We start from the raw sequence: 27,563 nt of genomic DNA, 5'->3' as shown, positions 1-27,563 counted from the left end.
ACATCGGCCCTTCCAAATCCTGAGTTAAGATGGAGTGGGCAGAGGATCCTCTCATTTTGACTTTCTATGGGTTGTGGTTCTATGTGACTTCTCTCTGAAGTCCTGATACCACACACCACAACTCCTATGGCCTCATCCCTTCTACGGACTTTGTGTCCCGGGCAACAGTGGGTGTGGGTGATGACTCAATCCCCTGTATCTCTTCTACAGGCTCTGTGTCCCAGGCTCCGCTGGGTGCAGGTGAGAACTCCCACCCTGTACTCCCTTACTCTCCTTGTTGGACTGCTGTGATCTTGGGGATGCCTGCTATCTGCCAGTCCGACCTCTACAGGTGACTACAGGTGCTTCCTCGTCCCATGTTTCATCCGACTCTCCTCTCCGTTGTCTCCTAAATAATTTTGTTCCTCTCAAATTGGCCCTAGATCTCAAACACCATGGCCTCATCTTTCTCTGTAATCAGGCATGGCCCATGTATGACCTCAACAACCAGTCCAAATGGCCACTACTTCCCTTATCCCAGCCAAACTTCCCTTAACGTGGCTACAACTCATCAATCTGTCTCTCACCCTATTTTATCAACTACTGGATTCTGCTTTACCCTTGGCCCTCTACCAACAACAATGCTTTATATGTGCTCCCCTTCAGGAACCTCCTATTGTGGCTACTCTTTTCACTAATGTTTCTGCTTTTACAAACTCCTGTACTCCCAGCACTCAGAGAATCATGTCATCTACTTCTGCATTCTGCTAGGCAAGATGCAACATGTTGGATTACCACCATAACAGAACAACCTAACGAGCTTTTGCCACATAACATTCCCTGTGTCATCAATATAACCATCACTTCCACAGCTTCCTTCCTCCAGCCCACCTGGAACTTCATTTCTTTAAAATCATACCTTACACAGTTGTATCAACAGTTCTACACCAGGGCCATGTGTACTGGTGGTCCTTTTCCCTCATCTAACATTCTATGACTACTCAAAGTTCCTTTTACAGACTAGTCCCTCCACCCACAAGAGAGGAGCGATGTTCCTCCCAGTCTTGGTTGGAATTAGCTTTGCAGCTTCCCTCTCCTTGGTGGCAATCTCAGGAACTGCTCTAGGCTGCAATGTTACATCCATTAACTGGTTCCAATAACAACTCCAACAACTACAAGAGGAGGTCACCAGATTCATTAAAATTTCAGCAGATGCTATTCAGGGTCTTCAAAATCAGATCACCACACTAGCCGATGTAGTGTTACAAAATAAAGGAGCTTTGGACCTTATAACAGCTGAAAAAGAGGGAACTTGTGTTTTCCTGGGAGAACAATGTTGTCATTGTGTTAATCAACCTGGCCAAGTAGAGTAAAATGTTAAAACACTCCTACAGATTACCACATCTATTCAACAATCTGGGCTAGAAAGCTAGAAAGAAGAACCCCTTCTCTCTCCCTTTCTATGAAGTCCTCTCATTACTTGGTTAATGCTACTCCTAGAACCATTGGCTGCTATTCTCACCCTGGCTTTTATACTACCTTGTCTGTTTAAGTGTTTACAGGAGGTGATAATGGAATGAACCAGTCTTCACCAACCTGGCGGTCAACCAAATGTTACGACAGGGATATACTTGGCTCCTCACTCAGGAGATCACGACTTGAGGTGTCACCCCACACCAGCAGAAAGTGACTCATTGCCCAATGCCAACAGGAAGTAGCTCTAGAAGACAGATCATCGTCCCTCCACCCCTCCTGGGGTTTTGGGGCTAATGAATCCCATACAACATCTACTTTATAAAAAACAAAAGGAGGGAATATTAGTAGAAACCAGCCCTGCCTTATCTAAGGTGCCATCTCAAACCTCAGGCACCATCTTAGGTCCTGGCTGAGTTGCAATATTGTACAATAAGTTTCAGTTTCCCGCCTGGCTCACTAGAAGTCAAGTGACCAAGATGGTCTAACCACAAGCGTCAACTCCACCCCTACCCTAATGGGATTCACTGCTCCCACTTCCCTACCCCTGCAAGGCTATAGCAAGATCTGCTCTCACTTGACCCCTCTCTCCAGCCTGCTGATCCTCCTGACAATAAACTCTTCCTTTAACTCCGGTGTTTGGTGCGTTTTGTGGTGACTTTGACCCACAGTCTTTGTGGAGTTCTTCGTCATACCGTAAGTGCTATTTTATATTTATTAATGTGCATTATACTTGTCTATTTAGTGATTATCTCCTTCATTAGCTCATGAGTAGCACAGTACCTGAATCTGAGTAGCACAGTACCTGGCCCAATAAACACATGCATAACATTTTGTAGGAACTCACAACATTATCTAGTGTGTGGCAGCTACTGTATCAGATTTACATGGAACATTTTCTCTTGAAAAACTGAGTCCACAGAGCTTAAAATTGAAGTCTCAGTTTAGGAAGGAAGCATTCAGCCCATATCAGGACAAATCACTTCCTCAAAACTTTTAGCTGTGAGCCATTTTGCTTCTTTAAGCGGGCTTTCTCTTCCTGTTTGCACAGAGCTAGCAAACTATTTTAAGGAGCAGGCTTGAAAGTCTGCTCTCATGCTTACTCCGCACAAGAAGTTCATCTGCGAAGCCCAAGGTTTCTCTTTACTGGGGCTCAGAACATTTCTTCCCTTACCCTATATAGGCAGCTCTGGTAAGCTTGGAAGAAGAGAGAAAGACCAAAGCTTGTGAGCCTGCAATGAACCATTATCTCTTTTCTCAGAGGAAACCCTAAGACAGAGACCTGTAAAGACCAGAAGCTTCTGGGCTGGGGTGAGTAGAGCAATGATAATGACCAGGAGCATAAATATCTCTGGAGGGAAGGGGAGGGAACCAGGCTCCTGACACTATCGATGGTCATCAAATGCATGACTGCAGGTCAAAGAGAAAAATGGGGTCTTCCAATCAAGGAAAAAGGTCTTCTTATTGGGCTTTAATTTCTTTGGAATTATGAGATTCTATGTGAAAGAGAAAATGGGTTTTATTTTCTTGAACAGCTAGGAAATCTAGTTAGGATTAAAAGTTTTACTCTTATTTTGTCTACTTCTACCATTATCTTTCCTCTTCCTACACAGAAACGATGGTGCTAGATCTTCAGGGATGTTTGCCCCTCTTCCTATTGCTGCTGCAACTATTGGGTCCCATGTGTTCACTTTGTGCTTGGCCTAAGTACCTCACCAAGGCTCGCTGGTTTGAAATTCAGCACATTCAGCCAAATCTTCTCCAGTGCAACAGGGCGATGAGAGGTGTCAATAATTATACACAGCACTGCAAGCCCTTCAACACTTTTCTGCACGACTCTTTTCAAGATGTGGCTGCTGTCTGTGATTTTCCCAATGTCACCTGCAGGAATGGTAGGCACAACTGTCACCAGAGCCCAAAGCCTATCAACATGACCAACTGCAGACTTACTGCGGGGAAGTATCCTGACTGCTCCTACAGTGATGCAACCCAGTACAAATTCTTCATTGTCGCCTGTGACCCCCCTCAGAAGAGCGACCCTCCCTACCACTTGGTTCCTGTACACTTAGATGAGATTGTCTAAGGCTTTCATCACTTTCCCTCTCATTTAATAAATCTGAATAAATATGCTTTATAATTTCCTCTGCTTTTTTTTTTTTTCGGTTTCCTTGTTCCCACTGAAGAAGGAAGGGTGTCAGTGGGAGAATTAAAGAGCTTACAACACCAGACCAGAGATGGGACAAAAAGAAGTAGGATTTCTGCTTTGGAGTTATGTGTATTGACAAAGGCTATAAGGCAGAGGGTAAAGAAAGGGTCAGACTTCCAGATTTTTAAATCTGTGACTTGGGCCAAATAGTTTACATAACTTGTTACATTTAACTATACAACCTTAATTAGCATTTTTACCTCCACTTTATAAATATTGTTTCCAAGAAATGAAATGATTTAACTGAGATCACATTTATAAGTGGCATGTATAATTGACAGAACTTGAATTAAGTTCCTAAGCCCATGTCCTTTCATTCTTACATTAACACTGAGAGGAGATTGTAAATTATTTAACAAGGCAATATTTAAAATTTTTATTTTACTACTTCCTGCTTTATTTGTATGTCCTTGCTAAGGTTTGAATGTGTTCCCCAAAGTTCATGTGTTGGAAATTTAATCCTCAATGCACCAGAGCTCAGAGGTTAGACCTTTAAGACATAATTAAATCATGAGGGCTTTGCTTTCATGAATGGATTAATGCTCGAATTGTAGGAGTGGGTTTGTTATAAATACAAATTTTGTCCCTCTTACTCTCTTGCCTGATTTCTAACCATATGCTTCTATATATAATCTGCATCGCCAGATATAGCCCCTGGATCTTGGACTTCCCAGTCTCCAGAAACATGAGACAAATACATTTCTGCTCATTATAATTGATATTTGACATTCTGGATAGCAGGACATATTGGACTAAAGCAAAAAAAAAAGTGAGTCGTGGAGCTGTTGATATTTTTTAAAAACCTGAAAATGTGGACTTGTCATTGGAATAGATAGAGGCGAGAAGAATCTGGAGGATCAGGCTAGTAAAAGCCTACACTGTCATGAGCAGAGCATTAAGAAAGATTCTAGTGAGGATCGGAAAAAGAGAAGAAATGCAGGGAGACTCCGGAACATCTTACAGATTCTGTAACTGGTGGTGATCATAAATCTGGTAGAAACATGGAAGGTAAATGCCACCCCAATGAACCTTTTGATGGAACTGAGGGACAAGGCGTTGGAAACTAAAGTGGAGACCCTTCTTGTTAGACAATTGGGCAGAGCGTAGCAGAACGGTGCTCACGTCCTCGGACTTTGTGGGAGGCAGGTCCCGAAGGAACAACTACGGCAGCTGTGCCTTTAGAGGAGCAGCCACTTCCTCTCTCCTCCTCCTTTTTGTCCCTTGATTTCACACCCTTACCCCAGTTCAAACAATACCCCTAGATATTCTTACCTCTCCTTTCCAGTGCCTCTGCTGGGTGCCTAGAGGCACGCAGCCAATATTAGCTCAGTCAATATCACTGGATCTGTGAAGTGTTGTCTGCCTTTGATAACTGTGGATCTGAAGTTTTACACTTCTTTATTTGGTTTCTGGATTCTGATTTGGTTTTTTTTGTTTTATGGACAACACCTAATGTCTTTCTAACTCAGAGATTATGACTTTTTAAAAACCACAGAGAAAATAAAACAACATAAACCAGCTGGATAAAACAGAGAACGTATTTATTCTGTCCTTTCTTTTGCCATGAGGCAATTTCAGCATTCTCTAGTTTTCACCTTCCTCTATTTTACCCGTCCAACCTCTGTGAGGAAAAGAAACAGTTACCAGATATAATCTCTCGAACTAAAACTTTGGAGTGAAAGCAGGTTGGTAACAGGAGACAGCTAGATGTTTGCACGAGATTTCTCTTAGCTCTCTTTTTTTTTTTTTTTTTTTTTTTTTTTTTTTTGACAGGCAGAGTGGACAGTGAGAGAGAGAGACAGAGAGAAAGGTCTTCCTTTGCCGTTGGTTCACCCTCCAATGGCCGCCGCGGCTGGCGCGCTGCGGCCGGCGCACCGCGCTGATCCGATGGCAGGAGCCAGGAGCCAGGTGCTTTTCCTGGTCTCCCATGGGGTGCAGGGCCCAAGCACCTGGGCCATCCTCCACTGCACTCCCTGGCCACAGCAGAGGGCTGGCCTGGAAGAGGGGCAACCGGGACAGAATCCGGCGCCCCGACCGGGACTAGAACCCGGTGTGCCGGCGCCGCTAGGCGGAGGATTAGCCTAGTGAGCCGCGGCGCCGGCCTCTCTTAGCTCTCTTGAAGTCTCACAAATAGTAGAAGGAGAAAAACTAGACCACCCTAGAATATCAGTGTCAACAGAGGAAGAAAAACAGGCAGTTTCAAAGCCTTTTGAATGATGACGCTAAGACTTTTATTGCATGAAATTTCCAGAGATTCAACTCAACACTACTCAGAGGGTGCTCAAAGTCCTCAGATGCCCTTCTTTCCTGAGCCCAGGAACCTACATTCATGCCTTCCTTTCCAGCGTTCTATTCTGAAGGCTATCAAATGAAAGTGGTCCCTGTAAATGTATTTCTGTTCCTATGATGATGCAGGAATGATTGGGGGTTTCCTTTCTGTCTTCACCAAGATCCAATGCAATAATCCAAGGAGAATTATGGATTGAAAGTGAGTTGTTTCGGGTATAAGGCGGTGACAAAGAGAAAGTTGACCCAAGAAATGAGAAGACTCAACCCAAGAGAACTAGAAGAATTGGTTATATATTGTACAACAGTATTTGTATGATATTTTGAAAAGAAAAACTACCGTGAAGGAGGATAGATAAGTGGTTGCCAGGTCTTAGGAGATGAGGGAGGGAATGACAATAAAGACACAGCATAGAAAATTTGAGGGCAGGGATGATGGAATTGTTCTGTTTCCTGATTGTAGTAGTGGCTACACTACCACATGCATCAAAATTCATGTAATTGTATACAAAAAGGGCAATTTTACTGTAGGATAACTTTTAGAAATTAAAAACAGGGGGAGAGAGAGAGAGAGAGAGAAAAGAAAACAACTTGGGAGCTAAGCCATAAAAGCACACCCTCTGTGAATCAATAGACTTGGATTTCTTTATTCCATTGTCAGTTCCAGGCCTATGTGTATTCGTCTTTTGATGAAGGAAGTCAGATCACAAAGAGCCCTTCCTGCCTTGAAGGATGTTCTTGATATTCCTTAGTTCTACAGAACTACAGACATGATCACATACATATGTGGTCATAGGTACACATGCTTAGGCTCACATGCAAACAGATTTTGACCCTAGGTTACAACCCCAGCTCCCCTAACCCCAGATTCCCCCTCTTCAAGTGATTGCTTAGTTGTGTTTGTGGAAGAGGAAGGGGAGATGGGGAAGCAAGTCTGCCAAACACACTAGCCCAAAGCATGGCCCGGTTCTACGCCTTCATGATGCATGTTTCCAATGAGGTCTAGGAAATCCCTGTCCCACTGTCATTGCTGACCTGATCTCATCTCAACATCAGTTAAGTGGAAGTGGAGCAACCCAGGAGTTGGAGGGGAAGAAGGGCAGCGGGGGTTCGAACCAGTGCTCCTATGGGATGCCAGGGTCACAGGAAGCATTATAGTGCCAGCTCCACAAGGACTATTTTCAAAAGAAGATAATACAGGAATGGGAAGATAAGCATGAGGGAAGGGAGTTAAGAAGACACCTTCCACCTACACAAGGAAACCCAAAATACAGGTGTGGACTTAAAGGTGGAATGGTGACTGCTGTGGCCTAAACCAGTCAGTATAATATCTGTGCTCTGAAGAAGCCATGTACCAAGTTCCACAGATTCAGCAAATTTACCATGACTGTTCAGCATCCTCTAATCTTGTGATTAAAGAAACACCTGTTAAGAAGGAGTGACATGTTGAAATCTTTACTTAATGTATACTAAACTGATCTTATGTAAAAAAAAAAAAAAAAAAAGAAGAAGAAGAAGAAGAAATTATCAATTCCCAACTTGACTCTCACTAGGATTAAACATGACAATAGGTCTGATCTGATTTCATCATCATTTAAAAAATCATCTATTATTTTACACTTTATGTTTCTGTGTGGTAGCAAACTGTTGAAATCTTTACTTAATGTATGCTAAACTGATCTTCTGTATATAAAGAGAATCGAAAATGGAAAAAAAAAAAAAAAAAAAAAGAAGGAGTGACCAGAAGTTGGGCTTCCATTTGGGGTCACCATTGTTTGCCACTCTGCGTATGGATAACTCTGAGTATGACAATATAGAATACCCTAAGATCAGTAGGCAAGTCTGAAACTATTACCAGATATATCCTTCTTTGATACATACTATGTGTAGTTATAATGTGGTAATTGGGAGTACCCTTTCCTTTAACAATTAGAGAAAACACTCTAATTGCAAATACTGGTTCTGGTAGCACATGGAAAGAAAGAACCTGGTATGAGGATCATTTACTCTTAATTGAAGCACTCATTTCAGGTATAGATGACTGATCTGTTTTGACATGGGGTAGTTCTGGGATGGGGGTGGGTTACATGCTGATGGAACTGACGGGAGAATTTGCCAGAGAGAGAGGCAGGAGAGGAGGGATGGAAAGCCAGTTAGAAGAGGCAGAAGACATCATAGTTTTGTCAGTACACTTAAAGTTGCCAGGGGTCAGAAAGAGCTGGGTGGATAAGATGTGTTTATCTGTTGTCTTGCTCAATTTTGTGATGCTGTAGCAGAATACCTGAGACTGGGTAATTTATGACCAGAACAGAAATTTATTTTGCTCAGGGTTCTGGAAGCAGGTGAGTCCAAGATCCCGGGGCCTTCTTGCGGCAGCATCCTATGGCAGAAAGGCAAGAAAGCACCAGAAGGCAAGACAGAGCCTCCTGTGAAGAATGACATTAGCACATTCATGAGAGCATGACCCAGTCATTTCTTACAGCTTCCACCTCTCAATCCTGTTGCACTGGGGGATTAAGTTCCCAATACATGGACTTTGAGGAACATGTTCAAACCGCAGCATCCATCCTCCAGGAACACAGAATCCCTGAAGTGTGTTCGGTTTCAAAAATCTTTTGAAACCATGTTTTTGAAATGCTTCTTAGAAGAATTTCCACTGACTATGGATGGTCTCTTCTGCCTTCAAGCAGATATTCATCTTAACATGTTAGTTCTTCAATTTTAAGACTAATCTGCCTGATTTAGTCTCCTAGAAAGGGTTAGCATGCCTTTATTTCAGGGATAGCAATAGTCTCCCCACAGAAAAAGACTTCTCATGACTGAAGTGCCTAGAGTGTTTCTCTCCATGGTTGTGCCTAGTCCTCTACATGACAAGATTTGGCCTTTCCCCTCCCTGTGTCCTCCTGTTCATGAACCTTCCTCCCTACAGGCTTCCTGGCAATGCAGGTTTGCACCTGGGCCATTGACATCACCTATCATTTTAATCCCTCGTGGAAGTTCCCCAGCAGTCCTGTGTTGGGGAAAGTACTCGAAACCTGATAGCCAGAGCTAGTGAGTGTGCAGATGCAGAAAACTTCAAGTGAATTTTCTTAAAATCTTGGCTAAGGTATTCTCCTAGGATTAGAGGTAGGGAAAATGTTAGGGCTGGAAACAGGGATGACATGAACTTCAGAAAAGAATTAAAGGGAGCATAGTTAGAAATGTAGTGTTTTTTTCCTTCCTCCATTCTTTTTTTTTTTTTTTTTTTTTTACAGGCAGTGAGAGAGAGACAGAGAGAAAGGTCTTCCTTTGCCATTGGTTCACCCTCCAATGGCCGCTGTGGCCGGCGCTCTGCGGCACACCGTGCTGATCCAAAGCAAGGAGCCAGGTGCTTCCTCCTGGTCTCCCATGGGGGTGCAGGGTCCAAGCACTTGGGCCATCCTCCATTGCACTCCCGGGCCACAGCAGAGAGCTGGACTGGAAGAGGGGCAAACTGGGACAGAATCCGGCACCCCAACTGGGACTAGAACCTGGGGTGCTGGCGCCGCAAGGCGGAGGATTAGCCTATTGAGCAGCGGTGCCGGCCCCTTCCTCCATTCTTAAAATCTTATAAGGACAGAAGCTCACTGTCACACAGATGCTAAGATGGACTCTTCCCACCTGTGAATCTTTTTCCTCTTATACAGTCCTCAGGACCAGGGATTCACTCTAGATAAGAAAATCAGAATCATGAGGCTGGCACTGTGGCATGGTGGGTAAAGACGCCTCCTGCAGTGCCGGCTTTCCATATGGATACTGGTTTGAAACCCAGCTGCTCCATTTCCAACCCAGCTCTCTGCTGTGGCCTGGGAAAGCAGTGGAAGATGGCCCAGGTCCTTGGGCTCCTGCACCCACGTGGGAGACCTGGAAGAAGCTCCTGGATCCTGGCTTCGTATCAGCCCAGTTCTAGCCATTGTGGCCATTTGGGGAATGAACCAGTGGATGAAAGACACACCTCTCTCTCTCTCTCTCTCTCTCTCTCTTTCTCTCTCTCCCTGTCTCTCTCTCTCCCTCCCTCAGTCCCTCCTTCCCTCTGCCTCTCTGTAACTCTGCCTTTCATACAAATAAATAAATCTTAAAAAAAAAAAAAAGAAAAGAAAACCGCAGCCACTCTCAACATCACATAAAGACAATGACAGAACTGACCCTACTGGTTTGAAGAAAGGTCTTTCTCTATTTCTGCAACCTCCTCCAGATGCAAGTATAAAGGAGGGATCGAATGTCATTGATTAAGTGACGACAGAAGCCAGGTCTAGTCCTTTGCATGGCATTGAGGAAGGGTTACCAAGAACTGAGCTGTCTCACAGGCCAAGTATACTGCAAGTCTGTGAGAGAGTGTGCCATCAAGCACAGGAGAGAACCACAGCTCTACAGCACTTAGTGAAAGACAGACTGGGAGATTCTCCTCTAGCATCAGAAAGAACCATGATAACGGAGCCAGAAAACCTGGATTCTAATTCCATCTTTGCCACTAACTAGCAAGTCTATGAGCAAGTCACTAAAAACGCAGAGGTTACATTTTTTTAAGAGTACAGATGTCATGCCATTTATTAAAAGGCATGCTACAATGCTGTACCTGTTAGGAAAAGAGATTAGAGATACCAAGTAATAGTCAGCAAGTATACAAACTGAATGAAAATGGAATATACTGTAGAGTACAGAAGCTTGAATTAGCCATGCACTATGCATTTAGAAAATATGCTTTTTAATGTTTTCATTCTCTTTGCATTTATAACAATTCACTTCAACAATCACAGATTTCCTTTTCTTCCAATGCCACAACAGAACTTACATTTGGTCAGGGACAACAGACGTGTGGTACACACAGACTTACCTCTCCCATGCCTTCAGCAGGGACTGTTATTCTACCCTATCACTGTGTAGAATGGTTTCTACAGCATTCTAATTAAACATTTTCAATTAAAGTTGATATGTAAGTTGAAATCTACTTGTTATCTAGCAATTTCTTCATTCCTCCCAGCTCTAAAATCTAGGGTTCTGATTTTCTGAGTAAGCGGATCATTTTTTTCTGCTCACTCAACAAAGAAGGATAAAGGAAATTCAAGGTCACAATTTCATAAATTCCTCCTCCCCACCCTGGGCTCAAGCTCTCCTTCCTTCTTCACCAGAGAATTGTAGTATTCAAGTTCTACCCCCTCTATATAAGGCTGCAGCTCCCTTTTACCTAAAACAGCCTACATTCAAGAGTTTTATGTTCAGCATCAAGAAATCTGCAAGGAAAGAAATTTTTCTCGAGTCACTTAAATCCAAGAGTTAGAAAGGAAGGCACCTAATTACTCCAGGTGCCATACAAAAAGCTAATGGAAACAGAACTGAATGGAAAACTCCAGAAATCAGGATGTTGGTTGCAACTAAGTTTTATTGAAAGAAACAGTGATCAGGTTAACATGGGACTCCCCCCACAACACACTCCTGACACCCCACCACCCAAACCATGGAGAAGCAAGTCTCAAAAAGTGTGTGTGTTGGAGAATAGACTTAACTGGAGTTGTTCCCCTTATGGTAAGGAAGGAGGAAGGGAATGGCAGTGTCAAAATGATGGGCTTGGCGATGGGGGGAAGTGCTTCATTCTGCTCTGGCCTTACTCCACAGAAGCGTCAAAGTGGACTGGCACAAATGGGTTCCCCTCACAAGCTAAAATGATGTATCTTTCTTTCTGAACAGTCTGGTACTTGCAGTCAGGGTACTTGGATGTATCTAACAGGGAGCAGTCTGTGGTGTGCATTTTGGAGGTGCTCCGGTAGCAGTTGGTCTTCCCGTCCTTGCAGGTGACCTTCTCCTGGAAGCAGACTGCCTGGATCTTTTTCAGGGGTTCGTGCACAAAGGTGTTCAGTGGCTTGCAGCCCTGTGTCATGTCCTGTTGCTCCATCTTTTTGTTGCAGTAGGTGCTGCTGAGGGGAAGTTTTGGATCTATGTGCTGCCGCTGGAACTTCTTGGCCGGGGACTCGTTGTCCAAAACAGACTGTGCCAATCCCAGCATCAGCAGCCCCAGGACAAGTAGGATGAGGGGTTTGTCCAGAGCCATGGCGATCTCACTTTCCTGGAAGAGTCTGATTGGGAAAGGGAGAGAGAAAGAGAAGCATCCTCTCACAAAGAGAATTCCTCCTGCCACCTGTGGCCTCTGTGGTTTCCAATCTCACTTTCATATCAGGCAGACATCCCTCTTCCTGAGAGTTTGTCCCAGTGAGGAAACACTGGCATGCACCTTTCTCCAAGTGTGTTTTACTGCCACTTGCTAGACAGAGGCCCTCCATCCCTCCAGGTGGGGATCACAAGTGACCTAAAATCCTGGGAGTGTGCTGGCGCCGTGGCTCAACAGGCTAATCCTCCGCCTGCGGCGCCAGCACACTGGGTTCTAGTCCTGGTCGGGGCGCCGGATTCTGTCCCAGTTGCCCCTCTTCCAGGCCAGCTCTCTGCTGTGGCCTGGGAGTGCAGTGAAGGATGGCCCAAGTGCTTGGGCCCTGCACCCGCATGGGAGACCAGGAGAAGCACCTGGCTCCTGCCTTCAGATCAGCACAATGCGCCGGCTGCGGCGGCCATAGGAGGGTGAACCAACGGCAAAAGGAAGACCTTTCTCTCTGTCTCTCTCTTTCTCACTGTCCACTCTGCCTGTCAAAAAAAAAAAAAAAAATCCTGGGAGTATTGTCTTTGAATACTGGAGTTTCTTTGACCCCAAAATACAGTTGAAAAATAAAATACATGTGTGCCCAATGTGCAAATAGCTCATTAGAAGATCATTTTCAATAAACTGTGAGCCAGACCCTGGAGTTATTACCAGGACCATGTTATTATCCAGAACCTTATCTGAAAGAGCCTCGTTCTTACAACTCCAAGGACACTCAGTCCCGTGCCTGCCACTGGCATCATAAAGGGATTTCACTGTATTTCAGTGAGAGATGCTTTCCTCCTCCAGAGTGGGGAATCCCTCTTCTCCAGCCCCATGAGTATCTTTGCAGCCTGCAAGTTCCATCCCCCAAGCCCCTCCCCCTAGCAGATACAGACCTGACACAAGCTTTGTGGGCACTAGTGTCAGCCCAAACTTTCTGACCTATATGTCAGAGCTAAGCAGGAATTACAGAGAAACCAAACCCCAAATTTAGGAGTGGGAAAAGTGCTGAGTTTTCTGGCTCTCTTCTTCCCAACTCTCAAGTAGAAGCAGCTCCTGGAACCATCTCTTGGGCTGCTTACCTGATCTCCAGCTCAGTCCCCTGGAGGGAGTGGATGGGCAGTTTCTGCAGTTACTCCGTCCATGGGCTGTGCATTTTATATTAAACTGTGAAGGGGGGTTGGCTTCTAAGAAGAAAAGAGCGGGAAGGTTATCTAGGGCTCAGAACAGGTGAAAACAAGGATGTTGTCAGGAAAGGAGTGGGGAAGCAACCAGGCCACTCCCTTTTCAGGACTTTTGAGAAGAGTGAATCATTGCCTCTAAGAATTTTTCTTACCATGTAAACCTCATCTATATGCTGATTCATAAGGAATGCCTGCATTGGCGCCTAAATCTCACATACACCAAAAAAGCCAGGTACCTCTTTGAGGTCCCTTTTCACCAAAGAGTCCTTGAAAGTTAACAAAGGGGGTGCCAGCGCCATGGTGCTGTAGGTTAATCCTCTGCCTGCAGCGCCAGCATCCCATATGGGCACTGGTTCAAGTCCCAGCTGCTCCTCTTCTGATCCAGCTCTCTGCTATGGCCTGGGAAAGCAGTAGAGGATGGCCCAAGTCCTTAGGCCCCTGCACCTGTGTGGGAGACCTGGAAGAAGCTCCTGGCTCCTGGCTTCACATCAGCTTAGCTCCGGCCGTTGCACCAGCCGTTGCACCAGCCGTTGCAGCCATTTGGGAAGTGAACCAGAGGGATGGAAGACCTTTCTCTCTGTCTCTGTCTCTGTCTCTGTCTCTCTCTCTCTCTCTCTCTCTCTCTCTCATTGTCTGTAATTCTAACTTTCAAATAAATAAATAAAATCTTAAAAAAAAAAAGTTAACAAAGGGCTTGTAAGATGACTATGGGAGAGGGAGAACTTCTCTCCCCAGGGGTCCTGGAAAAACTCTGGTTGGAATTCCACATCTCCCAACAGCACCTGACCTGGGCAGGTAGGGCAGGAATAGGGGATTGTCCTGCTGCCCCCCAGGAAGGCTTCAGGACCTGGAGAAGGAAGGAGGGCTGTATCTGATCAGTGAGGAGAGGAAGTGGCTGCTTCCTCTCACCCTCCACCCCCACGCTGGGGTCTATGATGGTTTTCATTTAAATATGTAGTGATCACTGATTCTATAAGTCAGAGCTGAGTACAGAAATCAAAAGATAAATCAAACTTCCAAATTTTCAGGTGGGCAAAATACAAAATTGGCTGATTGACAGCTCCAGAGTAAGAGTTATCCAAGTATCCCTCTGGGATCTAGATTCAGGCAGCAGAGCCAGTTACAGGATTTAATTTCCCTGTTCTAAAGTTCCTTTGTCTCTAAATAGGAGACAATAATACATACTTCTTAGATTTGCTGTTAGGCTGAAATAAGGTGCAGAAGGCTCTGAGGAATAGCCTGGCAAAGAGAGAGAATTCATGTGTGTCAGCTCTTGCGATGGTCCACAGGGGATGGGAGATAATTTAAACAACACGAGGGGATCTTTGAACTGCTTTTTGATGAGGATAGAGTCAAGTAATTGCCAAGCTTTTGTTTTTGATAAACACGTGAGCTGAAAAACCACAGGCAGTCTTGAAGTCTTGAGGAGAAAAACTGGCAGAAGTGAAGAGAAAAGTGCTACTTTGCTGAGAGGAAAAAAAATCTTTTATTTTTAAAGTTTACTTGTTTTTTGGCTATTTAACAAAATATTTAATGCTGCCAAGAAGTGTAAAAATACAGTAGGAATGGCAGTACAATACAAAGTAATCTCTCCTAATTTATTTCTTTTACAACTTGCTATGCTTCATATACGCATTAAAAAACACTTAACAGAACCTGAAATTCAAGGGTTCTGCGAAGTCTTCTGCTGGTGGGTGCTCCCCATTCCCTGGAAGCAAGGTTTACTTTGTAAACAGCAGGGAGGCCATCTTCAGGTTTTAGCAAGCCTCACTTCAGTTTCCTGAGTGAGGGTTAGGTCTTGCCTTGCACAGCAATGGTTCAAAATCCATGGCTGCAGAATACTCTCAAGTCAAGAATTTGTAGGTATCTGTCAATCCTGCCCTTTTTCTTTTTTGTTCAGTCTCATTCAGCCTCTGTTTCACCTGCTGCACCTCCTGAGCCCTGGCGGCTCCGTTTCTGTAGAATACTCTCTCACTGTTCTCCAGAGCATCTTGCATTTTAGAGGACAGTCCTGTACCTCGGTCACCTGTCAGTTTTTCTTCATCTAGACCTATTCGGTTCCCATTGCATTTTTTAGTCATTATTTTGTTTGGTGAATGATCAAAAGCAGGAAATAAATCTTCCTTATAAAGTTCTTTCCACCATTTTTGTATATTGGGATCTCCCTTTATACACTTTGCTCCTTCTATTACAGCCATATATGAGAATCTGAGTTGATCTCGTCTCTGAGTAAGTCCCATTCGGTATCTTCTCATGTTCAGCTATACTTGTTTAACAATAATATCATCTCTTTTTTCCATCAGAACAAGACAGGTGTCTACCAGAAAGAAGGTGCCAGAGCGCCCAATGCCTGTACTGCAGTGGATCATCGCAGGCCCACGGTCAGGGTTCAAGAGCCAGATTCTCTCACTTTAAATAAGAAATTGAGAAATGAAGCCAGTGATTCATGGCCAGGTAGTATAATGAAAGTGGGATATTGTTCAGATTTCACCACTACTGATATTTTCTAACTGTACTCGGTGTACTAGATAATATGACTTCACATCTTCTGACGAGAGCTTCACACTGAGGCCTGTTTCTTTAAACAGCATCTCTCGGTCATCTGCTGGCCAGTACTGTGCACATTTAGCCAATTCTTTCTCGACAGTTCGGTTAGCATGACAACTGCTTTGGTCTTTTGCTGCCAAACCATGAGCCAGAAGTGGCAACATGTATTAGGAACTGGACCCTGTGTTAAGACATAACTGCTCTGCGCCTCTTCTGTGTCAGCTAAGTTGGCATTAATATCATCATTTTTAGTATTTTTCAGTTTAACATGACTGTGATCATATGGGCTTACATCTCTGTATCTGTATCTGTTTCGCTTTCTGTTTTCTGGAAACTTGGCCACTCTACGAGGATAGTCATGGGACCTATTTCAAATTTCCAAGTATGGTGGCTGACAGTGACACTGAGCATCCAGCTCCCTGAATGGGATCCCGCTGGATGATAGTGGACATGGCGGCTGGAGCGACGGGGACCGCCTCTGGCGGAGAGGCTCAGGCCCCGCAGGACCCTGGCAGAGTGCTGGCGGTGCAGCGCGTGTGTAGCGGATACTGCCCAAGTGTTCACAGTGAGGCCACAGGCTCCCGAGTACTGGACATGGCTGCGGTCCTATTCTGCCTCAGCAGGCCTTGCGGCTGCAGTAAGCGGAAGGTTATTGGGTTATTACTGGGTATTGCTTTAAGGAAGACCCTTTATCATACTTGAAGGGCGTAGAAAAAAAGCCGAGAGCAACATGAGCTTTTGCTTCCCACCATAAATATGTCCCGCGATGCTTACGTCCCCTACTTGTTATTCTTTTACTGTTAATCAACCAGCCAGACATTCCTGATTACTATGTTACTTTTTCAACCCTGGACTAAAAATAAAAGACGCCGGCTGGAGCTATCCATCGGCACTCTTCTGATAAAGGCTCCCGTGTCTTGGCTCATCATCTGAAACTCCGCAAGCAGCCCCCAAACAGGGACCCTTGGCACAATGTGCAAGGGATGGCTCACCTCACCCAGCAACAGTTAGAGACACTTCAATCATCTGCTCGAGATCCCGGTGAGTCAGTAAGATGGGGAATTCTCTGTCCCCGGAGCAATGGAAACATAGGGCAGAACTGACTTATTTGCTTAAACAAGCCGGATCCTCCATCACTGCAAGAAATTGATGGCTGTTTCTCTTGGTATCCCGCCAAGGGCACACTAAAGGTGGCAGACAGGGAGAAAATAAGACAAGAACTACAACAGGAGCCACGAGCCCCTGTTCCTGAGCTGTGTGCATGGTGTTGCTGTTGGGAAGCAATCGGTGAGGTTGCTAGCCCGTTGGTGGCTCTCCAACTTTGCCACAGAAGACTGAGCCTTCTAATTCTGCTATGGTTGCTGCAACAATGGAAATGCCACCAGTACAATCAGCCTTACAGGGAATGTTTAAAGAGGCCCAAGAGCAAGGGGACCCCTTGTTAGCTGTTCACCCTATTATTAGCCCGGAATGATACTCTACCTTATAATGGATTTAAAGAACTAAAGAAGAGTCTCACAAAATATGCGATGCAAAGTTCCTATACTATAGGTTTGTTCAAAAGCATAGGAGGAGGCTGTGAAATGAATCCTTGGGCTTGGCAAACTTTGGTTTAAGTTTTGGTTACACCAGCTTAATATACAGTTTGTATATAAAAGATACAAGAATATCAAGATCTGGCCCACATACCAACTATGAAAAATCTGACTGGGGCCAGTGCTGTGGCATAGGAGGTAAAGCCGCCACCTGCAGTGCCAACATCCCATATGGGCGCCAGAGCAATACCCAGCTGCTCCTCTTCCAATCCAGCTCTCTGCTATGGCCTGGGAAAGCAGTGGAAAATGGCCCAAGTGCTTGGGCCCCTGTACCTGTGTGGGAGACCCAAAAGAAGCTCCTGGCTCCTGGCTTCAGATCGGTGCAGCTCCAGCAGTTGTGGCCATCTGGGGAGTGAACTAGCAGATGGAAGACCTCTCTCTCTCTCTCTGTCTTTCCTTTTCTCTCTGTGAAAAAAAGAAAATATGACAAATGGCATTCCTAATAGGTGAAAGTGCTTTTGCCACGATCAATCAACAGGTCGGCTATCCCTGTGGAGAAACTTATACCCAGAGTTCTAATGTGGCCCTAAAAGCCTGGGAAAAGATTCTGGATGTTAAGGACCCTTCCATCTTGTTTTCTGTTATTAAACAAGGACCACAGAAAATTACATATCTTATGATTAATTAGAAAAGGCTATCGAGCGTCAAGTCAATAATCAGAAAGCAGCTAACATTCTCTTAAAACAAATGGCTTACAAAATGCAAATCAAGACTGTAAAAATGTTTTAAAGGCATTCTATTCAAGTGCTTGGGCCCTGCACCCCATGGGAGACCAGGAGAAGTACCTGGCTCCTGCCATCGGATCAGCGCGGTGCGCCGGCTGCAGCACGCCAGCCGTGGCGGCCATTGGAGGGTGAACCAACAGCAAAAGGAAGACCTTTCTCTCTGTCTCTCTCTCTCACTGTCCACTCTGCCTGTCCAAAAAAAAAAAAAAAAAAAAAAAAGGCAGTTTATTCAAAGCCTGAAACTACTCTGGCAGAAATGATTAAACCATGTCAGACAGTGGATACTGAAAGTTATAAAACTAATTTGTTGGCTGCCACCCTCAAGGGTCCCCATAAAAACTGTTTTAGTTGCGGTAAACTGTACGTTTTAAGCGAGATTGCCACTCCACACCTAAAACTGCAACTCGCCCATCAAAAAGTGTCCAAAATGTCAAAAAGGTTATCACTGGGCCAATCAGTGTCATTTTGTCCCATTGAGAAACTCCAAAATGGGCCAACCCTTGGCCCCGGCCAAACAGAGGGTATCTCTGACTCAACAGCAAAATCCTCTGGATCCCCCCTGCCAACAGCCTTCCAACAAGCTTTTCATGCTACCACCTAGAGTGCTGCAATAGACTTATATTTACAAGAGCCTATTTCTCTAGAAATGCTACAAAACCCCTACTGAACTAATAGGGCCTTTGCCTCCAAGATCTGTAGGATTAGTTCTCCGATCTCATGCATACAACAAAGGAACTGTTGTGGTTCTTGAGGTTATTGATGTAGATTATACTGGTATTATTTATGTACAAGCCTGGTCCAATTTACTTCAAGAACTCCCAGTACAAATTTCTGTTGCTTGGGGCTGGCGCTGTGGTGCAGCAGGTTAAAGCCCTGGCCTGAAGTGCCGGCATCCCATATGGGCACCAGCTCTAGTCCTGGCTGCTCTTATTCTTATCCAGTTCTCTGCTATGGCCTGGGAAAGCAGTAGAAGATGGCCCAAGTGTTTGGGCCACTACTCCTGGATCCTGGCTTCGGATTAGCGCAGCTCTGGCCATTGTGGCCATCTGGGGAATGAACCAGTGGATGGAAGACCTCTTTCTCTGTCTCTACCTCTCTCTGTAACTCTGTCTTTCAAATAAATAAATATTTTTTTTAAAAAATTTCTATTGCTCAACTCCTTGCTCTCTCCCACCTCTCCATCTCTAATAAAGTTCACGGTGATTCGGACTTTGGATCCACCCTGATTGCTACGTCACCTCTATTTTGGATGACCAACCTAAAATGACTTTACAAATTGGAAATAAGGAATTCTCAGCATCAGATGCCTCTATAATTCTCCCAATACAATGGCATGCCTCTTGGCCTTCAGTCTTTGCTGACCCCTTGTGGGGAATTGGTGGTAATTCTCAGCCTCAACAGAGCAGTACTTGGTTAGCTTGATGTGATCCTGGAGGCCAACACCTTGTTGCTCACGTTCGCCCTAACATGCTTCCTCTTCCCTTTCCCATTTAGGGCAGAGACTTATTACAAGTCCAAGCTACTATCCATACAAATTTACTTTTTAAAAAAGATTTATTTTCCTTACTTGAAAAACAGAGTTACAGAGAGAGGTCTTCCATCCTCTGGTTCACTCTACAGATGGCTGGAGCTGCACCGATCCAAAGCCAGAATCCAGGAGCTTCTTCCGGGTCTCCCACACAGGTGCAGGGGCCCAAGGACTTGGACCATCTTCCACTGCTGTCCTAGGCCATAGCAGAGAGCTGGATCAGAAGAGGAGCAGCCAGGACTAGAACCGGCGCCCATATGGGATGCTGGCGCTTCAGGCCACAGTGACAGTCCCCATACAAATTTATAATAGGGGCCTCCACCAAACCAACCCATCCCCACACAGCCCTACCTCTAACTTGGCTGCCTTAGGAGCCAGTATGGGTAGAATAATGGCCCCTTCCTAAAGAAAAATTAGTTGTGGTGGAGGTCTTCGTTCAAGAACAATTACATTTGGGACATATTGAACAGTCTACTGGCCCTTGGAACACATCTATTTTTACTATAAAAAAGAAATAAGGAAAATGGTGGTTCCTTCATGATTTATGTGAAATTAATAAATGTATTCAACCCATGGAACCCCTTCAATGTGGGTTACCTAATCCCAATTTAACCCCCTTAAAATATTTTTTATTCATTGTTGATTTAAAAGACCGCTTTTTTACCATACCTTTGGTTAAGACAGACAGGGGAAAATTTGCTTTTACAGTGCCAGTGTTAAGTCATGCTCAGCCCATAATGCGTTATCAGTGGAGAGTACTTCCCCAAGATAAGCTAAACAGTCCTATGTTGTGTCAATATTATGTACATAAGGCTTTAACTCCTTTCAGATCAAAGTTTCCAGATCTTATAATAATCCATTATATGGGTGATATTTTAATAGCAGGTCCCACCATTAGTTCCATGCATTTATAACAACTTACTACTGATTTATTACAATATGGATTACACATTACACCAAAAAAATACAAAACCAGTCTCCTTATTCTTATTTAGGCCAGAAGTTACTCACCACTAAATCTATCCCTTCTCTTCCTCAGCACATTTACCTCAGCCTTTAACCTTGGTCTAATTACAATATTTAGGTCACCTCAGTAAGGCACATCCTTACTTAAGACCAGCTACTCAACAATCACTACCTCTTTTTAAAGCATTTAAATTATTTAAATTATTTACCCTTCATCATTTAACATTTTCAAATTTCAATTCTGCCGCTTTTGACTATGAAAGCCCAGCACAAAAGCACCATTGTCTGGTACATGAAGGACCATGGCTGTTAGTTTATTATAAGGACTCCCCTGACCCTAATTGAAAAGGCCTTGAACCGTTACTAACATGGGGGAGAGGGCATGCTTCTGTTCTATCTCCCACAGGTCCTGTGTGGATTCCTGCCTGCTGCGTGCACCCTGCCCAACAACATGAGCTGGCATGAAGGTCTTCAGGGTCCAAACTTCAGTTCTGTCTCTAACTGGAAGACAAAGAGCCAGTTCTGTTGTTTCGACCCCCAGTGTCACGGGAAGAAACACCAACTCCCTGGAAGACACCTAAACCTGAAAGACCACCAGTTACATGGTGAGATATCAAGTCCCTGGTCGCCTGTGCTGGACAATGCTTACTTTGGGAACAAACAGAACACCAGAGACTTTGCTTACTGCAGTTTTTGCTCAATGAACATCTAATTCCACCCTTATATTGATGATTTTAATGCTTTGCTTCCCTATCCCTGTTTATAATTGTTTAAAAACTTCTTTACCAAATGTTACTGTAACTATTGGAGATCCTTTATGTTTTCTTGTTTTGGGGATTGTCCTAAACCTGACACCTGGGGTTTTGGGTGGACTAAGCATGGCAAACATTTACAGTCTGGATGGATTAAGATTAGGTCATTGTCTCGGCCCATTGATTTCACAAGAACAAAACAGGAAATGGGTGAGGGAGACACAGGCAGTTACTCCTGTGGGATCAGTGATCAATCTGGTGATCCACTCATTTCTCATATACTTAATATTATTGTGCATGTTGTTCATAGACCTCCCCAATTTCTTAGTCCTCAAGAAAATTTTTAGATACATTTAGTGGGTTCAGTCCTTAATCAATCATCTTTTTGTATGAGAGAAGGAAATTTCCCCTCTGATATTATGCTAGTGATCTTGTAGGTCTAGGTGCTACTATCACTACCTTTGAAAATGAAACTCAACATGACCTTCTTAGATATTCTAATACCTCGATTAAACACCCCCATTCCATTGTGACTTTTATTCTTTGTTTTACACAAAAATGTCTATTTTCATGATAAGTGAAGAATTTTCTTCCCCAAAAAGCTACACCTCTTTGAGCCATTAAAAAGATGCTTGACTTTGTGTTTTCCATCTACAGTATCCCAACTTCTAGATCAAGTAATCAAGGCATACACTTTAAGGAAACCATCATAAAAGAACTCTTACTCAAAAACCGCACCTTACCACCTTCCACTTTCTGAAGCTATGCTTGGTTTGCAGAGCTCAACCTCTCTTTTGTCTCTTCCCTTTTCAATCTCTTCCAAACATCTGTGCAGAAGCCTCTCTCCCCCTCTCTCTTTCTTCTTTCTTCTTAAGATTCCAGAACCATTTAGAACCAGTCAAATAAGCCATAAGCCTTATTTCCTACTGTAGAAAAAAATTTTTTACCTTCTATGAAATGAGGGTGGTTGCCCATGAACTGTTTTCTGTGGAAGAAAGGAAATCATTTCCTGGCACCCTGAAATCCCTGTGAGGAGACCATGGATGAGTCTGAGTGAGAAGGGATGGTGTAGAGGGAGGATATCCAGTTAGAGTAAGTGAGAAACATGGAGATGGAGTCCACTAGGTTCCAGAGGTGTGACTACAACTGCTCTACTCAAGGCCTTGGCATCCTCTGCTTGTCTTTCTAAGACTTCCTAAGAAAGTGACTATGCAGTGAGGATGTCAGATTTCCTAATACTTCCAAAATGCCAACTGCTCTACCATTGGTCATGGTTGGCTATACAGGCCTTAAGTCCGAATTCTTTTTCTTTTTCTTTCTTTTTTTTTTTTATGTGACAGATAAGAGTTAGACAGTGAAAAAGAGAGAGAGAGAGAGAGAGACAGAGAGAAAGGTCTTCCCTCCGTTGGTTCACCCTCCAAATAGCCGCTACGGCTGGAGCTACGCCAATCCTGGCCCCCCATACCGGTGCAGGGGCCCAAGCACTTGGGCCATCCTCCACCTCCTTCCTGGGCCACAGCAGAGAACTGGACTGGGAGAGGAGCAACTGGGAATAGAACCTGGCACCCATATGGGATGCTGGCGCCGCAGGCGGAGGATTAACCAAGTGAGCCATGGCACCAGCCCCAAGTCTGAATTCTTGAAAGGTGAAGGAAAGACAGACAGGAGTACTCACGGAAGTCACCCAAGAACCAGTCCCATCATGAAGCCATGTTGGTAACTGGCCTATGCCCAGGCTTGGGTGAAATGTGAAGGGAAGTGCATTTTTATTCCATTCACTAAGGGCCTGGAAATTAATGCCTATTCCCCCTATGGGGTCAGCAGGACTGGGGACTCAAACTGAGGTCCAATCAGGGTCTTGTCCACAGGAGCAGCAGGAGGGAAGGAAGAGAAAACAGGGAGAGGATGAGCGGGTCAGAGCTCCCAGCTCCTCAGTCTCTTGGCTACATTCATTCATTGCATTAGGGATGCCGGAGGAGAGAGAGAAGAAAATTTTCACCTACACCTACACCACCTCACCCTCTTGACTTCTTGTCCAAGACCAGCAACAAATGGATTTTCTACCTTGTCAACTAAAATAAAATGAGAGTGAAAAATCAAAGTTAGAGCTTATTCAGAGTGAAAAGGAGAACTTGCCCCGGAGGACAACCTGTCAGAGCAATCTGAGTGCTGCTCCACATGTTTTGGGTCAAGTTCAACTTCCATATGGTTTTTTCAGAAGTGATACGTGCAGAATGGATGATTACACATCAAAGGTTTGTGTCAATATGCATTTGGTTATTTTTTTCCATAGCACATCTGGTTATTGTTCAAAGAAAAATGTATAACAGTTCAAGGAAAGGTAAGCACTAGGGTCATTAATCATTCTCCTATAGGTGCCCCCAAAGACGCGAGCACCAGGCTCTCGACCTGTTGTTGTCTCCTTTGCTTACTGAGCTGTTTCTTTGGTTGTGGGGTGGGTGGTTGCTGGGTCATGCTAACACCACGGAAACCCAGTTATACAGCTTCCTCAAAGCCTAGGAGTAAAATAGCCTGACCAACTCTAGGCCTCTGATGCTTCTATGCATGATAAAACCATGAAAGAGGCTGCCTTTAGGTTCACAACTCCAAGATAGACTGTAAATGTTCACATTGAATAAAATATGCAAATTCCCATCTCTCTAAGAAGAAATAAATGACCAAGTATATTCACATTAATAGAAGTTTACAACTTAAATTACAAAACTGAGGGGACATAGAGAAAAAGCATTGTAATTTAAAATATTAATTTATTTATGTTGATATCTATACTAGGAAAAAAGAATTTTGGCCTATCCTTGGTTCCATGGTCAATTTACTGGGTTAAAGAGAAAGTTTTATGAATATAGTTTTAAAAGAGCCCCAGAAATTAGGGATAGGTTTAGTAACAGAGTTCATAATACAGAATTAGAGGATGCTCATTAATGAATTTCAGGTATCAATCAACAGTGACTATTCATTAGGAATTTGTGGTACACATTTCTCTAAGCTACTAGGCAGCCTAATGGCAAGTACTATAAAAGATAAAAGATACATGCCGGCGCTGTGGCTCACTTGGCTAATCCTCTGCCTGCGGTGCCGGCACCCCAAGTTCTAGCCCCAGTTGGGGCGTTGGATTCTGTCCCGGTTGTTCCTCTTCCAGTCCAGCTCTCTGCTGTGGCCCAGGAAGGCAGTGGAGGATGGCCCAAGTCCTTGGGCCCTGCACCCACATGGGAGACCAGAAGAAGCACCTGGCTCCTGGCTTCAGATCTGTGTGGTGCACTGGCCACAGCGCACCGGCCGTAGGGGGTGAACCAATGGAAGGAAGACCTTTCTCTCTGTCTCTCTCTCACTGTCCACTCTGCCTGTAAAAAAAAAAAAAAAAAAAAAAAGGAAAGAAAAGAAAGATAAAAGATACAAAATATATGGGGCTGGTGCTTTGGGTTAAAGCCCTGGCCTAAAGCACCAGCATCCCATATGGGTGCTGGTTCTAGCCCCGGCTGCTACTCTTCCAATCCAGCTCTCTATTATGGCCTGGGAAAGCAGTAGAAGATGGCCCAAGTCCTTGGGCCCCTGGAAGAATCTCCTGGCTCCTGACTTCGGATCAGTGCAGCTCCGGCCGTTTTGGCCATCTGGGGAGTGAACCAGCAGATGGAAGACTTCTCTCTCTGTCTCTACCTCTCTCTGTAACTCTGTCTTTCAAATAAATAAAATAAATCTTTAAAAAAAAAAACTAGAGTAATACATTCTTAACCATTGGTTTCACAAAGGTATAAACTAATGTCTTCGAGTATGTCCCCTACATTTTCTTCTAGCAACTCCATAGTCTCAGGTCTTCAATTTATGTCTTTCATCCATCTTGAGTTGATTTTTGTATATGGTGAGAGATATGTTTCTAATTTCATTCTTCTACATATATAAATCCAGTTTTGCCAGCACCATTTGTTGAAGAGTTTATCTTTACTCTTATGTATGGTCTGGGCACTTTCATCAAAAACCAGTTGGCTATATATATATGTGGATTAATTTCTAGGCTCTCTATTGTGTTCCATTGACATATGTGTGGGGTTTTATGGCAGTGCCATGCTCTTTTAACTATTATAGCTTTGAGGTACTCTTTGAAGTCAGGTATTGTGATGCCTTCAGTTTGATTTTTGTTTGTTTTTTTTTTTTTTTTTTTGTTTTTTGTTTTTCCTCAGGATCACTTTGGCTATTCTGGGTCTTTTGTGATTCCATACGAATTTTAGGATTTTTTTAAATTCTGTAAAGATTGTCATTGGTATTTTTATATGGATTACATTGAATCTGTAGATTGCTTTGGGCAGTATAGACATTTTAATGATATTGATTCTTCTGATCCAGGAGCAAGAAATATCTTTCCATTTTTTGTGTCTTTGCTGATTTCTTTTATCCTTGTTTTATAATTTTCATTGTAGGGATCATTCACTTCTTTGGTTACACTTATTCCCAAATATGTGATTATTTTTGTGGCTACTGTGAATGGGAGTTCTTAATTTCTCTTCCAGTGAGTTTATCATTAGCATACAAAAATTTTTGTATGTTTATTTTACTGAATTGGCTTATCAATTCTAAGTTTTTTGGTGGAGTGTTTATGTTTTTCCATGTACAACACCATGTCATCTGCATACATGGATAATTTGACTTCCTCTTTTCCAATTTTGATGCCCTTTATTTCTTTCTCCTCCCTAGTTGCTTTTGCTAATATTTTCAGTGTTATATTGAGTGAGAGTAGTAAAAGTGGACACCCTTGTCTTGTTCCAAATCTGAGGGGAAATGCTTTCAGCTTTTACACATTCAGTATGACATTGTCTGTGGGTTTGTCATATAAAGCCTTTATAATTTTGAAGTATGCTCTCTCTATACCTAATGTGGGAGGGTTTTTACCATGAAGACATGCTGAATATTATCAAATGTTTTCTCCGCATCTATTGAGATGACCGTATGGTTTTTGTTCTTCATTCTGTTGATGTGGTTTATGATGTTTATTGCTTTGTGGAAGTTGAACCACCTTTGCATTTCTAGGATAAATCCCAGTTTACTGTGATATATGATTTCTTTGATGCAATTTTGGAATTGGCTTGCTAGTATTTTGTTCAGAGTCTACATCTATGTTCATCAAGTTCATAGGGCTGTAGTTTTCTTTTCGTGCTGTGTTTTCATTCGGTTTTTGGTACCAGAGTGATGCTGGCCTCACAGAAGGAGTTTGGCAGAGTTCCATCCTGTTCAGTTGTGGGCGATGCTGTGAGTCTGCCTGCCCTGCCCATGCAGGAGGTTGAGAGGGCATGGCACGCCATGTCTCCCGGGAGGGACTCCGAAGCCTGGCTGCTGGCAGGTGGCATGACCCCCAGGCATATTTTCCCCCACCCCCTCCAACCAGATAAACTGCTCCAGGGTGTGACCCAGGCCCATCAGGAAGGCTACCATAGCCTACGTGACCTTCAAGCTGATTGGAGAAGCACAGCAGTGCCAATATCGGCTTCATCCTATAGAATTTGTATCGCCGTGAATTAGTTACTCCCCTTCTGCCTGCTCTTTAAAAAGTGTGCCTGGTCGTTAATAAAGCAGACATGTTCACCAAAACTTGTCTCCGGTGCTTCTTGCCGAGGAGTGCCATAGCCCTACCCATGCCGACAGCGCTCGGCCTCGCGAGAAGAGCCCGAATAGTTTGAAAAGTATTAGAATCATTCCCTCTTTAAATGTTTTGTAGAACTCAGTAGTAAAGCCATCAGGTCCTGGACTTTTCTTTGATGAAACATATTTAATTACTGCTTCAATCTCATTGCTTGTTATGGATCTGTTTAGATTGTCTGTCTTCTTAATTTGATCTAGCTAGATTATATGTATCCAGGAATTTGCCCATTTTTTCAAGGCTTTCCAGTTTATCAGTATGTAATTTATATAGAAATTTCTTAATGTCCTTTGCATTTCAGTGGTGGTGTTTGTAATGTCTCCTTTTTCATCTCTAATTTTATTTGAGCTTTTTCTCTTTTTTCTTTCCCATTTCATTTTAAAATTGGCACACAATACTAATAGAATTCTCAACACAAGACCTTTTCAAATATTAGTTATGTAATTAAGTTTCTTAATGAGCCTGACAGATCACTCTTCCTTTATTCTTCCTCAACTAGAAAATGGTGTTAGTGTCTTTGGAAGTTCCTT

At 43.7% G+C, this 27,563-nt stretch overlaps 2 protein-coding genes and 1 pseudogene across 17 annotated transcripts in view; 1 reads left to right on the top strand and 2 right to left on the bottom strand.

Moving 5' to 3' along the window:
* Nucleotides 1-27,563, bottom strand: part of RNASE1 (ribonuclease A family member 1, pancreatic) — a 143,851-nt gene that overhangs the window by 23,576 nt on the left and 92,712 nt on the right. For 4 of the 15 annotated variants that reach the window (XM_089309987.1, XM_089309982.1, XM_089309983.1 and 1 more), the window contains 3 exons: nucleotides 17,689-17,820; nucleotides 13,172-13,276; nucleotides 11,325-12,033 (listed from right to left, as the gene is read on the bottom strand). The exons of 1 other annotated variant lie outside the window; for it this stretch is intronic. In XM_089309987.1, coding sequence (XP_089166113.1) covers nucleotides 11,565-12,008 — 444 coding nt within the window. In that variant the 5' untranslated portion in view covers nucleotides 12,009-12,033; nucleotides 13,172-13,276; nucleotides 17,689-17,820 and the 3' untranslated portion in view covers nucleotides 11,325-11,564. Of the gene's footprint in view, nucleotides 1-11,324; nucleotides 12,034-13,171; nucleotides 13,277-14,458; nucleotides 14,708-17,688; nucleotides 17,821-24,458; nucleotides 24,749-27,563 lie in introns of those variants that run through there. 10 more of the 15 variants (XM_089309977.1, XM_089309978.1, XM_089309989.1 and 7 more) reach the window with 6 other exon arrangements.
* On the top strand, nucleotides 1,980-3,593 carry RNASE6 (ribonuclease A family member 6). Of its 2 annotated transcripts, XM_008269308.5 has the most exons (3): nucleotides 1,980-2,148; nucleotides 2,714-2,763; nucleotides 3,066-3,593. In XM_008269308.5, exon 3 carries the CDS (start codon nucleotides 3,071-3,073, stop codon nucleotides 3,533-3,535), a length of 465 nt encoding a protein of 154 aa, XP_008267530.1. In that variant the 5' UTR covers nucleotides 1,980-2,148; nucleotides 2,714-2,763; nucleotides 3,066-3,070; the 3' UTR covers nucleotides 3,536-3,593. The 2 variants fall into 2 exon arrangements, with proteins under 2 accessions (XP_008267530.1, XP_002718086.1); XM_002718040.6 differs by lacking the exon at nucleotides 2,714-2,763 and having other exon boundaries at nucleotides 2,008-2,148.
* On the bottom strand, nucleotides 14,986-16,287 carry LOC103351157 (tyrosine-protein phosphatase non-receptor type 2 pseudogene; annotated as a pseudogene).

This window comes from Oryctolagus cuniculus, chromosome 12 (assembly GCF_051225735.1).
Source record: "Oryctolagus cuniculus isolate XC-2025 breed Fujian yellow rabbit chromosome 12, ASM5122573v1, whole genome shotgun sequence".
Lineage (NCBI taxonomy): Eukaryota > Metazoa > Chordata > Mammalia > Lagomorpha > Leporidae > Oryctolagus > Oryctolagus cuniculus.
This window is presented reverse-complemented; position numbering and strand designations above follow the sequence as displayed.

Bases quoted from the DNA above. Each gene is read 5' to 3' on its own strand.
- RNASE6 (XM_008269308.5), top strand. From the start codon at position 3,071: ATGGTGCTAGATCTTCAGGGATGTTTGCCCCTCTTCCTATTGCTGCTG.